The sequence below is a fragment of the Oncorhynchus kisutch genome, linkage group LG4, assembly GCF_002021735.2.
Source record: "Oncorhynchus kisutch isolate 150728-3 linkage group LG4, Okis_V2, whole genome shotgun sequence".
NCBI lineage: Eukaryota > Metazoa > Chordata > Actinopteri > Salmoniformes > Salmonidae > Oncorhynchus > Oncorhynchus kisutch.
In genome coordinates this window covers 73,456,780-73,474,138 of record NC_034177.2, presented here as the reverse complement: position 1 = coordinate 73,474,138, position 17,359 = coordinate 73,456,780, and the positions used below count along the sequence as shown (strand labels likewise).

Sequence of the window (17,359 nt, the reverse complement as noted above, 5' to 3'; positions counted from 1 at the left end):
GACTGTTCTCTCTACTACCGTATGGCAAGCGGACAAAAAGGCTTCTCAACATTTTTTACCCCCAAGCCATAAGACTCCTGAACAGGTAATCAAATGGCTACCTGGACTATTTGCATTGTGCGCCCCCCCAACCCCTCTTTTTACACTGCTGCTACTCTCTGTTTATCATATATGCATAGTCACTTTAACTATACATTCATGTACATACTACCTCAATTGGGCTGACCAACCAGTGCTCCGGCACATTGACTAACTGGGCTATCTGCATTGTGTCCCACCCACCACCCGCCAACCCTTCTTTTACGCTACTGCTACTCTCTGTTCATCATATATGCATAGTCACTTTAACCATATCTACATGTACATACTACCTCAATCAGCCTGACTAACCGATGTCTGTATGTAGCCTCCCTACTTTAATAGCCTCGCTACTGTATATAGCCTGTCTTTTTACTATTGTTTTATTTCTTTACCTACCTATTGTTCACCTAATACCGTTTTTGCACTATTGGTTAGAGCCTGTAAGTAAGCATTTCACTGTAAGGTCTAGAGCTGTTGTATTCATTGCACATGACAAATACACTTTGATTTGATTTGTTTGTTGAGGTGGAAACAACTTTAAAACAAAAGAAAGCCTGATGTGTGATTAGCTGGAGTAACTATGCTGGCTTTTCCCCTTCATTGTGTGGGTCACTATCCCCATGGCAACACCTCAAGCCTGCTCTGTGCTACACCACATTGCTGGTAGAGTACATTGATAACAAGTGGAACATCCACATGATAACAGCTAAAGAAGACATGCTAAGCTGCTGCTTGGACATGGATGAGCTGAATGAATGCACTAATTTAACATGAAGCCCAGACCAGAGCCTTGCACAGATCTTTTGGGTGATATGCTCAATTTTTTTTTCTTTTCGCATCATGTGCTAATCATCCAAATGTATCTCAAATGGATTATGAAGCTCAACAAAGTCACTTCTAGATGATTTGAACATGATGCACACCTGTATTAATGGCACCTGTTTGAACTTGTTATCAGTATATCAGTGGGAGAACTTGTGCAATTGCTGGCTGACTAAATACTTTTTTGCCCTACTGTATATATTCTAAAAAAGAAAATGAAAAAGATAACACTAAAACACTATAGTAAATACTACAGTATACTAGAGTAATGTCCACTGAAACACTGAAGTAAATACTCCAGTATATTACAGTAATGTCTACAAGAACACCACAGTAGATACTACACTACACTACAGTCATGTCAGCAATAACACTGTAGTAAATACTAATACTAACTAACTAATACTAATACTTTCTAGCTATCACATTAATTTTGCAAGTTAGTTAGCCAGCTAGTTAGCCAGTCAGTGGCACTGACAGGTTGAAACTGATATACCAACAAAATATGTTCAATTCTATCCCATAAAACATGACATTGCTAAACAGGCTAACATATTGTAATTTAAAAGTTTATTAGGTAGTTTACTGAATAAGTTAGTTACTCAGCAGACGGGGTTTCCATTTCCAAATGGTTTCCATTTCCAACTGATTTTTTTTCTCCCCCTGACTGGTTGTCAATGGTTACTGGTCTTGAAACTCATGTTTCCCATTAGTGGCAAAAAAACATTTTTAACACAGGTTTGCTGCAGATTCAAGTAGATTCTCGAGAGAATTGTTTGCCATAAAAAAATCTCTGGCCAACTCTTTGCCACTAGTGGCAATAAATATTATTGCTGCCAAAGGTTTGCTGCTGATTCACCACCAGTGTCTCCAGCCAGCCACATTATTGGTTACTTTCTACAAGGCCTTCTGAGATAATTGCCTCTGTTTTAATGTACACCGTTTCCAGTGTGAGTTTGTTGTCTGACAGGCATAACCTTAGATTAAAGGGGAAGGGGCTAGTCTCCAGGCTTCCTCTGTTCAGCTCCCGATGGCAGTTACCCTGGCCTCCATTAAAGGGAGAATGGACACACTGAGCCAGAGTTAATTCACTGTACTCTGGAATCACTCTTGTTGTCTCTAGGGAATGTTAGGAAAGAAATGAATCACATGGGCAAACTGATGCCATAGATCCAGCTTCACTGTTGCTACTTCCCTCACCAAGTCCTCACTCACTCCTGTAGGTGGACAGTCTACATTACCTGGTCACCTGGTCTGGAAAAACTATTGTCCCTATGCATTAGAAATAGATTATTGCCTTGAAAAGCAGTACATACTGTAATGTATCTCTCCCCTCCACATACAGTGATGCCATTGCACATTCTGGATCAGTATGTCTCTATAACACCCCTCTAATTCGAATGAACTTCAGGGACTGTAGGAGAGGTGATTGTTATTCGTTACAATCTGAATTGATTAGGCAATCAATTGAGCGAAAGATGCTCCAGAACTTAAATTTCTTACGATAATGTTTAATAATGAACATTGGGCCTCCCTAGAGGCGGAGTGGTCTAAGGCACTGCATCACAGTGATAGCCACTAGAGATTCTGGGTTTGAGTCCAGGCTCTGTCGCAGCCCCATCGCGCACTAGCGACTCCTGTGGCAGGCCGAGCGCAGTGCACGCTGACACGGTTGCCAGGTGTACGGTGTTTTCTCCAACATTTTGCGGCTGGCTTCTGGGTTAAGTAGGCATTGTGTCAAGAGCAGTGCAGCTTGGTTGGGTTATGTTTTGGAGGATGCAGGGCTCTTGACCTTCGCCTCTCCTGAGTCCGTACGGGAGTTGCAGTGATGATACAAGACTGTAACTACCAATTGGATTCCACGAAATTGGGGAGAAAAAGGGGTTAAAATACGAAAAGGAAAAAAAATGTAACTAATAAAAATACATAAATAAAGAATAAACAGTGACAGACAGCCACTCACGTATCTCACTTAGGTTACAGTGTCTTCGGAAAGTGCTCACACCCCTTGACTTTTCCCACATTTTGTTATATTACAGCCTTATTCTAAAATGTGTTTTTTTAAATAGCACCAAATACACGCAATACCCCATAATGACAAAGCGAAAACAGGTTTTTAGAAATTTTGCAAATTTTGCAAATGTATTAAAAATAAAAAACAGAAATACCTTATTTACATATGTATTGAGACCCTTTGAATGAGACTCGAATTTGAGCTCAGGTGCATCCTGTTTCAGTTGATCATCCTTGAGATGTTTCTACAACTTGATTGGAGTCCACCTGTGATAAATTCAATTGATTGGACATGATTTGGAAAGGCACACACCTGTCTATATAAGGTCCCACAGTTGACAGTGCATGTCTGAGCAAAAACCAAGCCATGAGGTCAGAGCAGAGCACCGAGACAGGATTGTGTTGAGGCACAGATCTGGGGAAGGGTACCAGAATATTTCTGCAGCATTGAAGGTCCCCAAGAACACAGTGGCCTCCATCATTCTTAAATGGAAGAACTTTGGAACCACCAAGACTCTTCCTAGAGCTGGCCGCCCGGCCAAACTGAGCAATCGGGGGAGAAGGTCCTTGGTCAGGGAGGTGACCAAGAACCTGATGGTCACTCTGACAGAGCTCTAGAGTTCCTCTGTGGAGATGAGCAAACCTTCTAGAAGGACAACCATCTCTGCAACACTTCACCAATGAGGCTTTTATGATAGAGTGGGCAGACTGAAGCCACACCTCAGTAAAAAGCACGACAGCCCGATTTGAGTTTGCCAAAAAGCACCTAAAGACTCTCAGACCGTGAGAAACAGGATTCTCTGGTCTGATGAAACCAAGATTGATCTCTTTTGCCTGAATGCCAAGAGTCACATCTGGTGGAAACCTGTCACCATTGCTACGGTGAAGTATGGTGGTGGTAGCATCGTGCTGTGGGGATGTTTTCAGTGGCAGGGACTGGGAGACTTGTCAGGATCGAGGGAAAGATGAACTGAGCCAGGATTGATGCAAAGACGAACGGAGCAAAGTATAGAGAGATCCTTGATGGAAAACCTGATCCATAGCCATCAGGACTTCAGACTTGGGCGAACGTTCACCTTCCAACAGGACAACGAACCTTAAGTGGCCCAGCCAGAGCCCGGATTTGAACCCAATCGAACATCTCTGGAGAGACTTGAAAATAGCTGTGCAGCGACACTCCCCATCCAACCTGACAGAGCTTGAGAGGATCTGCAGAGAGCAATGGGAGAAATTCCCCAAACACAGGTGTGCCAAGCTTGTAGCGTCATACCCAAGATGACTCAAGGCTGTAATCGCTGCCAACGGTGCTTCAACAAAGTTCTGAGTAAAGGGTCTGAATACTTATGTAAATGTGATATTTCATTTTTTTAAATGATATAAATTAGCAAACATTTCTAAAAACCTGTTTTTGCTTTGTCACAATGAGGTAATGTGTGTAGATTAATGAGAACAAAAAAAAACTAACATTAATGTGGAAAAAGTCTAGGGGTCTGAATACTTTCCGAAGGCACTGTATTTTCCTGATCACAGCAGATTATTTTTTAAAGGCATCTGTTGTTTTGGTCATTTAAATGACTTCTGGGGAGGAATGGAACACTATTGAGGTTCAGCTCATTCTTTTGGAATGACCAGTTTGTTGATGAGCAGTAATTGTGACTACTCACCCTTGATAAGAGACTGTCTTGTTTGATGACCTAATGACAACCTAATGTTTGACAACCAGTAGGAGGTGGATCACTCTTGCATTACAGTATATATTTGTAGCAAACATTTTGCACTGATCATGTGATATGAAACATGTGCATGGTTAAAGCAGGAGAAAGCTGTCCTAGCCCATCACACATCGGGCATGTCGTCTAAGTCCCTTGACAAAATGAGAGAATGTCAAATGAGACCTTATCAGTTTCCTTCCGCCTGTCAAAATCCAGGGGAGGATTCGTGTTGATAGTACAAGGAGGGGGCAATCAACCACGCTTCACTGCTGCTGCTTCACTCACCACGCACTCACTCGCCACTGTAGGAAGACAGTCGACATTACCAGTTCTACCCAATCACACTATCCGACCGTAACCACCCTACAACTCCCTAATCAGAAAGCAAAGATGTTGCTATTCATCCTCTGCACTAATCACTTTTCATCAAAAGAGAGAGTTGGTTGCAAAAAATAATTTTATCCAACACCTGTGGTTATAATTGCAATCAAGGTAAACAATGCTCTTGTCAAATACGCTTTTTCAAGCACTGCTAATTTTGAAATAGTAGTGACTGATCTTACAAAACAGAGCACTTAACCACTTTATGTTGAGAGTCAAGCTGATCCATTGCTCGAAAAATACTACCGCATGCAACAGGGACAATTTTTCCATAACGGTATAACACTGTTCCAGGGTATGCCTCTGTGTTTGTCTCTGTTTGGGTCTATGGCATACGCTTACCTATGTGATATTTTTTTTCCATATCTACGACCAAGCAAACAGTCCCTAGAGACAAAAAGAGTGATTCCAGGGGCCAGTGATTTAACTCTGGCTCAGTGAACACTCACCCTTTACTGGAAGCCGGAGTTGTTTTCTGTCAAACAATTCTCTCGAGATTCTATTTTAATGTTAACAATATCTATTGCCGCTAGTGGCATACAGTTTACCAGAAGTCGTTTCTGGTGAACACAGGAGTTTGAAGACCAGTAACTGTTGACGACCAGTCAGGGGGAGAAGAGAAATCAGTTGGAAATGGAAACCAAGCGATCTACCTACCAAAGTTGTCTGCTGAGTGTCTAACAACTTATTAATTCAACTACCTAAAAAACTTTCAAATTGTGTTAGCCTGGTTAGCAATGTCATGTTTTATGAGATAGAATGACACATTTTTGTTGGTATATCAGTTTCAACCTGTGCTAACGCTTAGCTAACTATGATATTGTTGCACAATGAGTGTGATAGCTACTAGCTAGCTAGCAAACTAATGATTTTTATATATTTTAAAACATCTATTTTTAGGTGAAGAAGTTGCTGTCTTTTAATACCAATATCCATGTCAATATGCTATTGTCACTGTTCAGGAGCATGTTAGCTAGCACAACAGCTAGCAACAACATGAGCTGACTTGATATTAAGGCAAAACTTCATTTTTGCAGATGGATATCCTTCCCCTACCCATGAAAATTGAAATATGTTTGTGGTGCATTCACACATAACACTTTTGTGAGTGATAAACTAGGGTATCAACTTCAAGCTTGATATGGTAAGCAAATGCATGTATTATTCTCCTAAAAGTAGCCAATACATTAATTATTTCAATAGATGTTTAATTGCTTTAAACTAGTAGCTAGCTCATCTTGATCACGTGTTCCCATATGAAAAAAATATTATAGCATTGTATTATTTTATTTACAGTGCATTCGGAGAGTATTCAGACCTCTTCCCTCTTTCCACATGTTATAGCCTTATTCTAAAAGGGATTAAATGAAAATAACAATCCTCATTAATCTACACCCAATACCTCATAATGACAAAGTGAAATCAGCTTTTTTTCAAATGAATTAAAAATTAAAAACAAAAATACCTTACTTACCTTATTTATACTTTATCTGGGGAAGGGTACCAAACATTTCTGGAGCATTGAAGGTCCCCAAGAACACAGTGGCCTCCATCATTCTTAAATGTAAGAAGTCCGGAACTACCAAGACTCTTCCTAGAGTTGGCCGCCCATCCAAACTGAGCAATCGGGGACAAGGGTCTTGGTCAGGGAGGTACCTAAAGGACTTTCAGACCATGAGAAACAAGATTCTCTGGTCTGATGAAACCAAGATTGAACTCTTTGGCCTGAAAGCTAAGCGTCACGTCGGGAGGAAACCTGGCACCATCCCTATGGTGAAGCATTGTGGTGGCAGCATCATGCTGTGGGGATGTTTTTCAGTGGCAGGGACTGGGAGACTTGTCACGATCGAGGGAAAGATTAACTGAGCCAAGTACAGAGAGTTCCTTAATGAAAACCTGCTCCAGAGCACTCAGGACGTCAGACTGGTGCAAAGGTTCACCTCCCAAAAGGACAATGATCCTAAGCACACAGACAACCCAACGCAGGAGTGGCTTCGGGACAAGTCTCTGAATGTCCTTGAGTGGCCCAGCCAGAGCCCGGACTTGAACACGATCGAACCTCTCTGGAGAGACCTGAAAATAGCTGTGCAGCTATGCTCCCCATCCATTCTGACAGAGCTAGAGCGGATCTGCAGAGAAGAATGGGAGAAACTGCCCAAATACAGGTGTGCCAAGCTTGTAGCGTCATACCCAAGAAGACGAGACTGTAATCGATGCCAAAAGTGCTTCAACAACGTACTGAGTAAAGAGTTTGAATACTTATGTAAATGTGATATTTCAGTTTTTTTATTAGTACATTCATAAAAAAATACAAAAAACTGTTTTTGCTTTGTCATTATGGGGTTTTGTGTGTTGATTAATGAGGGGGAAAAACGATTTAATAAATTATAGAATAAGGCTGTAACGTAACAAAATGTGGAAAAAGTCAAGAGGTCTGAATATTTTCCAAATGCACTGTATATACTACAGTATTCACTGTAGTGTTTTTGAGGACTGTAGTATAGTGTAGTATTTACTGTCATGTTTTCTAAATGACCTTTTGTTTGTTACCTTTTTAATTAAATACATTTTATATATATTTTTGGGGGATTTCTCCTTGAGGAAACTTACTGGACAAAGACTAAACAAGCAAATTGTCCATAACCTGTAGGTAGATGGGTTGGACGGTGGTCTGACCAGTTAGGTTCAGCGCTTCTGCTCTTTTCTATAACCTGTAGAGAACACAATAGCTGGTATATACTTGGCATGTCGGTTTTTCCATCATAGGTGGCACAAATTGGGATATGGAGGAGGGGAATGGGCATGGCATATGCAAATGATACATTAGCATATCAATACAGTGTGTAGTATAGTATTCTACAGATTACTATGAAATTATATAGTAAGCACTACAGTTTACTACAGAATACTATAGAATGATATAGTAAGTACAATGCTATTCTATAGTAAACTGTAATATTTATGTCGGTTGTTCCTTCCTTGTTTCTTTCTAGCAGCAACCAAGCAAAAAGACAGATTGCCATGCCTGTCCATTAGCTAGTGAGTATACATTTTAAGATGGCAAAATATAAAATGTTCTCAGTATCTTAATGATGCTTTTGTTTTGTGTTTTCTGATTGTTTAAGTGCATGTATTCAACAAGCTTTGGAAGAAGGACTTCCACAGGTCCGCAATCTCCAATGTTCACTCAGTAAGTCAATAGCTCTGAACTGGGTTTGAAAGCTCATTGCTCAGTTATCACTTGCCTCACATAATTTCTGTAGTTGCCCCTTTAAACATCCTAAGGTCAACATCCCCATAGTGTTCACATTTCTCACATGTAAATGTTATAGCTACTATACATAAAAATATGAAACAATTTATTGGAGAAATATTCCATCTTTGCACTTTTCTTCATTGGCATGCTGAGGATTTCAAAGTTGATATTGTAGCACTTGGCATAATGTTTTCAATGTGAGATAAGAAAGATGTATTGGATTTATTTGTATCTGTGTAATACATTGAATACATATTGTTTAGTATTTTGAATATTAAGTAGGTTTTCTCTGCAAGAAGGAAGCTCATTTAAAGTTATATTTTATTTGGTTTTTGTAGATAAGGCATTTTATTTTGGTTAACATACAAAGTAACGAAATATATCATTTCATTTACATATTCATAATGAGTTTGCAGCAAACAGTAGAATGTTCGCCACAAGTTTCCCAGAATTGTTTGCCAGAAGTTCACAAGTCACCACAACAGTTTGCCACAAAACTAATTTGCATGTGAAAATATGAGCTTGCTGCTTTTTTACCAGTTCATTTGGGGAAGTGAATACTGCTCATGTGAACAGTTCCTCTGGATTCGTCTCAAATAATACAATATAGCCAATTTAGTGCAATTTGTAGTCACCAAGCTAACAGTAGTGCACTATAAGGTACAGTATATACACGGAGTGTACAAAACATTAGGAACACCTTCCTAATATTTAGCTGCAACCCTTTTTCCATCAGAGCAGGCTCAATTCGTCGGGGTATGGACTCCACAAGGTGTCAAAAGCCTTCCACAGGAAAGCTGGCCCATGTTGACTCCAATGCTTTCCACAGTTGTGTCAAGTTAGCTGGATGTCCTTTGGGTGGTGGACAATTCCTGATACACACGTGAAACTGTTGAGCGTGAAAAACCCAGCAACGTTGCAGTTCTTGATACACTCAAACCGGTGCGCCTGGCACCTACTACCATACACCATTCAAAGGCACTTAAACATTTTGTCTTGCCCATTAACCCTCTGAGTTGCACACCTACACAATACATGTCTCAATTATCTCAAGGCTTAAAAATCCTTCTTTAACTTGTCTCCTCCCCTTCATCTACATTAATTGAAGTGGATTTAACAGGTGACATCAGTAAGGGATCATAGCTTTCACCTTGATTCACCTGGTCAGTTTATGTTATAGAAAGAGCAGGTGTTCTTAATGTTTTGTATACTCAGTGTAGCGTGTGATTTGAGTCAAGGACTCTATTGTGACAGTAAAACACTTGAAAAACACGTCAACCTGTGCTGAGACACATCAAAAATTGACTAGAGATTCAAGTGGGTGGCTGGTAAGTTATCAAATCAAATACATTTTATTTGTCACATGCGCTCGAATACAACAGGTGTAGACTTCACCGTGAAATGTTTACTTACAAGTCCTTTCCCAACAATACAGAGTTAAAAAGTAAGAACAATGTGCAAAACAAAAAGGAAATAGTAACACAATAACAATAACGAGGCTATATACAAGTACCAGTACCGAATGTGCAGGGGTACACAATATTTGAGGTGAGGTAATACGTATATGTTGGTTGGGGTAAAAGTGACTCGGCAATCAGGATAGATAATAAACAGAGTAGCAGCAGCGTATGTGAAGAGTGTGAAAGTGTTTCTATGTGTTAGTTTGTGTGTGTGTGTGTGTGGCATCAACATGCATGTGTTTTGTGTGTGTGAGCGTGTGTTGGAGTGTCAGTGTAGTATGTGTGAGTCCAGTGAGTGTGCATAGAGCCAGTGCAAGAGAGTCAGTGCAAGAAAAAGGGGGTCAACGCAAATAGTCCTGCTAGCCATTTGACTAACTGTTCAGGAGCCTTATGGCTTGGGGGTAGAAGATGTTCAGGAGCCTTTAGCTCCCAGACTTGGTGCTCCAAGATGAGAGGTTGTTGTTCTGGCACCACACTGCCAGGTCTCTGACCTCCTCCCTATAGGCCGTCTCATCATCGTCAGTGATCAGGCCTACCACCGTCGTGTCATCGGCAAACGTAACGATGGTGTTGGAGTCGTGTGCAGCCACACAGTCGTGGGTGAACAGGGAGTACAGGAGGGGACTAAGCATGCACCTCTAAGGGTCCCCCATGTTGAGGGTCAGCGTTGCGAATGTGTTGTCACCGACCCTCATCACCTCGGGGCGGCCCGTCAGGCAAGTTAGGCTTGATGCTTGAGTTTACGTAAAATGTGTCCATGTGCAGAGCGTGTACAAACAAGAAAACTACTGGAAAATATAAGTTAGAAACAAATTTGCCAGTCTTTGGTGAGAAGATAGACTTGCATTGGCGGGAAATGAGATTCCATAGTGTGTCTCTGTGGTTCTGTTGCCCTCTGGTGTGAGGATGTGTCCATTGTGAGTCTAGGCCAGTGTAGAATGGCATCAACATATTTCACATTAAAAAAGCAGGTTACGACTACGTGGTAACTTCTTTGCCCTTTACTTAATTGAATGTAGTTAAAAAGAACAGCATATGGCGTTGAAGACAGGGTGTTTCATGTTTGTTTTTAAAGAAAATTGTAGGCAACATCATGATAAAATCCATTGTGCTGTTTGCTCCCATATTGTTTTTTACATAATGGTTTCACAATGATTGAGAGTGAAATACCCAGTGGCAAACAGTATTTTAAAATGATCAATCATTAGCATGTGAAGGCTCTCTTTTTACTCTCAATATTTGTCATGTCAAAGCTTTCCCACTAGAGGGAGTAGTCCACCAGGCTCTACCCCAGTCATTTTCCAAGAGTCTTTCCTACAAAAAGCAAACGATTCTACAATATACAGTATAAGGGCACTGCCGTCAATGCATCATCACGAAAGGCCAACAAAAGGAAAAACTTCAAGCACTAGACAGATGCATTGCTCAGGTCTTCGGAGCACCTCATACATTTTACTGACTATATGTTCTCCCATTGTGACTTCATTCATGTCCCATGGCTTATCCCACTTGACAGTTCATCTCATTGGACTCAAATGACCATGGGGGATTTAGTACAGTACTTATTCCTCAGGTCTGTATCCATCTGAGGTGGAGCCATTCCTTATGTCTCTGTCCAGTGGAAGACCTTGTTGTCCAGGATTGTGGCCAGTTTGTGGTTGAATGGCTGGTGGAACTCCCTGAGGAGGTCCCTGGTGCTGGGCAGCATGGGGCCCAGGCTCCTGTCTGCTGCTCTCCGTGTGTTGGACATGGGCCTCTTGGTGAGAGCTGCCTCCGTCTGCTCAGATAAATGCCCTGAGGGACATGCAGTACAGACAGACACATACAGGGTCAGTAGATGTTGAAATTCACACAGAGGAAGAAGCAGACATGCATCACCAACATTGTGTCCTAGCCCTGGACACACCTAGGATGTTGATGTAGTATCAGTGGAATAACTGTTTATATCCCGGTACGTACCCACATTTAGGAAGTCAAAGACTTTACGTATGGTGAGTCTCAGATTGGCAGCGTAATCTTCTAACTGCAGAACTAGGATCTGATCTCTATGGAAGACAGTCAACCAGTCCAGCAGGAAGACACTATACAGTCCTAGGTTCAGTCTGACCTGGAGAGGATCACAACACTGCAGGTAAGACTTCTATATGATTTCCATAACTCTTCTACTAAGGCTTCATTGTGAAGGTGGAGAACAAGCTACATGCTATGACTCCTGTTAACAGTACACAAGCTAACCTGCAGGGAGTGCCAGAGACCACAGCATGACTCCTGTTAACAGTACACAAGCTAACCTGCAGGGAGTGCTAGAGACCAACCGATAAAAGTAATTATGTCTGGAGATGCAGCAAAAAGAGAAGTGGCACCTTCTGAGATGATGAACTTTACATATTTTAAAATCATGATCATAAGCTCAACAGCATGGATTCAGAAGTCCAATGTAAACAGGGAGCTACTGTAGGTCAACATTCATGTCGGTTAACAATGACATTCACATTGCTGAACGTCAAATGCATTTGACTTAGAAAATATGTGCCTTAATAGGTACACACAGAACTCTGAGCCCCATGTTGGCACCAATACAATGACATTACTACCACAAATCAGGCTGAGATGTATGTAGAACAGTGTGAACATTAGTGTACATCTCTGGCAGTAGGTATCTAGATTTGTGCTTTTCCTATGTAAACTAGCTGTGCCCCAGGCTATGACAGCTGCACCCAAGTAAGGAAATGTTTACAGCATTAAAACTTGTGGACCCCAGGAGCTGCTGAAAGTGGATCCAAATAAACTAAACAAAGCATACATACTGTGCCTGTATAAAACTGAGCCAATATCCATTTCAGGGTTGTAAAATAGTTAAAACAGTAATAAGAATTTCTGGAAATAAATGCCAATATTTCCAGAGACAACTACTTTCTAAATGACTTACAGTAACTGCATCTCAGTCGAATCTGTTCTGAAAGGAAACTTCACGGTTCTTGATTAGTTAATCAGTTATCAAGTCAGTAGATCTACTGAGGCATATGTCACAGCACATTTTCACCACCTTCCAGGAAGTGGCCGTGATTTGAATAACAAATCCTATTAGACGTGGGGAAAAAAAAGTCCTGAGTTATGGATCGCAATTTGGCATGGAATCAATTTAGTTAAGAAATACAATTTGGCATAGACAAAGCCATCTCTGCTTAACTTTGTATGCACTTTGTTTACATTGTCAGATCTCTTAATAAATGCAGTCAAACTAAGTGTTTCTTCTTGATTTTGCACAATTTTCTTATGTTTCCATCTAGACACACTATCCACCAAGAACAGTGATACAACAGGATATGCATTCCAATGCATTTACCTTGAACACCTACGGTAGTGCTGAGGGGGGGGGGGTTCTGTTATTAAACAACCGATTGACCAACGTCGGTTCAATTACTTGAATTCCATTTAGTTTGTTTTTTTGTGAGCTCAACACTGTTTCTCTAGAGAGAAATCAAATCATTCAAGAGAGAAATTAAGTCAAGAACTATGTGGGACGCTGGATTACATGCACATTTTAGTTGTAGTTTTCATTAGGCAAATATTCAACCTAGTTCAGAAGAGAAACATGGTAATTAACTACTATTACCATTATCCATTGTGCCTGTTCTTCCCGGCTCTGACAGAGACGGATAGCCTACACACAGAACGCATGAGAGGAATGTACACAACACAATGATGAGAGGGATAGAGGAAGTTTGAGGTAGCTCTACTGCATTGATAGTTGTAGTAGTTGGTAATAAGCAGTCTTGAAAGTATTGGGACAGTGACCATTTTTGTTGTTTTGGCTCTGTACTCCAGTACTGATATAATACAATGACTATGAGGTTAGGTGCAGACTGTCAGTTTCAATTTGAGGATATTTTCATCCATATCAGCTGAACAGTTTAGAAATTACAACACTTTTTGTACATAGTCATTGAAAATAAGAATTTGTTCTTAACTGCCTAGTAAAATAAAAGGTAAAATAAAAAAATAAAAAATTAATAAAAGTCAAGGATACCTGGTCATTCTTTAAAAGTAATTTCCTCACCATCGTAGAAAAAAAATGCAGAACTAAGAACAGATATAGCCCTTGGTTCACTCCTGACCTGACTGCCCTTGACCAGCACAAAAACATCCTGTGGCGGACTGCCATAGCATCGAATAGTCCCCACGATATGCAACTGCTCAGGGAAGTCAGGAACCAATACACGCAGTCAAAGGCTAGATTTTTCAAGCAGAAATTCAAAACCTGTAGCTCTAACTCCAAAATGTTTTGGGACACTGTAAAGTCCATGGAGAACAAGAGCAAGTCCTCCCAGCTGCACTGAGGCTAGGTAACACGGTAACCACTGATAAATCCATGATCATCGAACATTTCAATAAGCATTTCTCAACGGCTGGCCATGCCTTCCTCATGGCTACTCCAACCCCGGCCAATATATATCAATGATGTCGCTCTTGCTGCGGGCGATTCCCTGATCCACCTCTACGCAGACGACACCATTCTGTGTACTTCTGGCCCTTCCTTGGACTGTGCTAACTAACCTCCAGACGAGCTTCAATGCCATACAACACTCCTTCCGTGGCCTCCAACTGCTCTTAAACGCTAGTAAAACTAAATGCATGCTCTTCAACCATTCGCTGCCCGCACCCGCCCACCCGACTAGCATCACCACCCTAGACGGTTCCGACCTAGAATATGTGGACAACTAGAAATACCTAGGTGTCTGGCTAGACTGTAGACTCTCCTTCCAGACTCATATTAAACATCTCCAATCCAAAATCAAATCTAGAATCGGCTTTCTATTCCGCAACAAAGCCTCCTTCACTCACGCCGCCAAACTTGCCCTAGTAAAACTGACTATCCTACTGATCCTCGACTTCGGCGATGTCATCTACAAAATAGCTTCCAACACTCTACTCAGCAAACTGGATGCAGTCTATCACAGTGCCATCCGTTTTGTTACCAAATCACCTTATACCACCCACCACTGCGACCTGTATGCTCTAGTCGGCTGTCCCTCGCTACATATTCATCGCCAAACCAGGTCATCTATAAGTCTATGCTAGGTAAAGCTCCGCCTTATCTCAGTTCACTGGTCACGATAACAACACCCACACGTAGTACACGTTCCAGCAGGTATATCTCACTGATCATCCCCAAAGCCAACACCTCATTTGGCCGCCTTTCCTTCCAGTTCTCTGCTGCCAGTGACTGGAACGAATTGCAAAAAAACGCTGAAGTTGGAGACTTATTTCCCTCTTTAAACATCAACTATCTGAGCAGCTAACCAATCACTGCAGCTGTACATAGTCCATCTGTAAATAGCCCACCCAATCTACCTACCTCATCCCCATACTGTTTTTATTTGATTTACTTTTCTGCTCTTTTGCACACCAGTATCCCTACTTGCACATCATCATCTGCTTATTTATCATGCCAGTGTTAATCTGCTAAATTGTAATTATTTGCTCCTATGGCCTATTTATTGCCTACCTTTTGCACACACTGTATATAGACTTTATTTTTTCTACTGTGTCATTGACTTGTTTGTATTATTGGCTTGTTTATTGTTTACTCCATGTGTAACTCTGTGTTGTTGTCTGTGTCACACTGCTTTGCTTTATCTTGGCCAGGTCGCAGTTGCAAATGAGAACTTGTTCTCAACTAGCCTACCTGGTTAAATAAAGGTGTTCTCAACTAGCCTACCTGGTTAAATAAAGGTGTTCTCAACTAGCCTACCTGGTTAAATGAAGGTGAAATAAAAATAAAATAAAAAACATCCTGTTTTCTAGTTTTCCCAGTTTTGACCATTCTGCCTGCCCTGAGACTGCCTGCCGTTCAGTACCTTGTCACATCGCCTTGGATTATTGACCTCTGCTTGCCCTGACACTGAGACTGCCTGCCGTTCAGTACCTTGTCACACCGCCTTGGATTATTGACCTCTGCTTGCCCTGACCCTGAGACTGCCTGCCGTTCGGTATCTTTTGACTCTGATCTGGATTACTGACCTCTGCCTGACCTTGACCTGTCGTTTTGTCCGTCCATGTTCTAGTAATAAACTTTTGTTACTTCGACACTGTCTGCATCTGGGTCTTCCCTAAAACGTGATACATTTGCTGTTTGTTTTGGTTGTGTTTCAGATTAATTGTGCCCAATAGAAATTAATGGTAGATAATGTACAGAGTCATTTTTGAGTCCCTTTTATTGTAAATAAGAATACGTTTCTAAACACTTCTACATTAACGTGGATGCTGCAGTACCAGGATTATGTATAATCATGAATGAATTGTGAATAATGAGTGAGAAAGTTACACACCAACATCATACCCCAAGACATGCTAATATCTCACCATTACAATAACAGGGGAGGATTAGTCACAATTCACAATTCATTCAGGATTATTCATAATCAAGGCAGCATCCACATAAATGTAAAAGGGTTTAGAAACATTCTGTTCTTGATGTAGTCATTGCGTGCTATGAATATGGGACCAAATACTTAACTTTTTACTACTTTAATACACATGTAAGTGATTTTGTACCAATACTTTTGATCCCCTAAAATGGGGGGGAATATGTACAAAAAGCACTAATTTCTAAATGGAAAATACCCTCAAATTAAAGCTGTCAGTCTGCACTTTAACTTCATAGTCTGTGTAATTTCATCCAAAGTGATGGAGTACAGAGCCAAAACAACAAAACAATTGTCACTGTCCCAATACTTGGAGCTCACTGTACTTGAAGAACTGGTCAAATGATTTTGTCAGACAGCTCCCCAATGTGGACCTGACAGAAACAATGGAATGTTTTCAATGTTTTGGAAATTCAATGTTCACTGTTTTGGCTTTGGGATATTCATTAAAAAGCTCTCAAATATTTTTAGGTCATTATTTCATAATACATTTCATGTTTAAAAAAATTATCTATACCAAAATCAAAAACTGTGATTATTTTTTAATAACCTAACCGAAATCGAACCGACCTCAAAAAGCACTCATCACTAATCGTTCAGCACGAACATACAGTTGAGTGTTGTACATTTTCAATGTCAGCAATAAGAGTAAAGTATGTCTGCTAAATGGCATATTTATTATTTATTCATAAGAGTCCCGCTCACCGTCATGGCATTGGAGAGGCTTGTGTTGTAGACACAGGAACGCACAGAGTTTTCTGCTAAACAAGCCTCAAACAGCTGTAGGGATTCTGAGACCCTCAGGTCAAAGTCCTCCACAGACTTGTTAGCCATGTTGAAGTACAGGTAGTCTGAATATAACCTAAACCAGAGGGACACACACACACACACACACACACACCAACCAGAAAACATACTTTCTTCAGCTACATTGACCAAATGCACAGATATTCCTATAGTGAAAACTATGTGACAGCATGCCAAAACATTACTGAGTCCTACAGGTATAGGACTTAATTTGATCACGCTGTTGTGTGAGAAGGGTGTACTCAAGGTTTAAAAGGGCTTCTAAAGTTTGTCATTTCCACTTGAAAACATCAGACTTTATTTGCCCTAACAAAACATTTATCAACCCCCTACAAAAATGTCCATTCATTATAATCCACATAATCATTTACAATTCCTGCTGCTGCATGATTATTTTCC

At 40.8% G+C, this 17,359-nt stretch overlaps 1 protein-coding gene across 21 annotated transcripts in view; it reads right to left on the bottom strand.

Annotated features, from left to right (window-relative positions):
* Positions 1-8,568: 8,568 nt before the first annotated feature.
* Positions 8,569-17,359, bottom strand: part of LOC109889975 (carbohydrate sulfotransferase 15) — a 40,290-nt gene continuing 31,499 nt past the window's right edge. For 10 of the 21 annotated variants that reach the window (XM_031823593.1, XM_020481872.2, XM_031823596.1 and 7 more), the window contains 3 exons: positions 16,859-17,015; positions 11,689-11,832; positions 8,569-11,519 (listed from right to left, as the gene is read on the bottom strand). In XM_031823593.1, coding sequence (XP_031679453.1) covers positions 11,295-11,519; positions 11,689-11,832; positions 16,859-17,015 — 526 coding nt within the window. In that variant the 3' untranslated portion in view covers positions 8,569-11,294. Of the gene's footprint in view, positions 11,520-11,684; positions 11,833-16,858; positions 17,016-17,359 lie in introns of all 21 variants that reach the window. The other 11 variants (XM_031823601.1, XM_031823600.1, XM_031823605.1 and 8 more) reach the window with 2 other exon arrangements.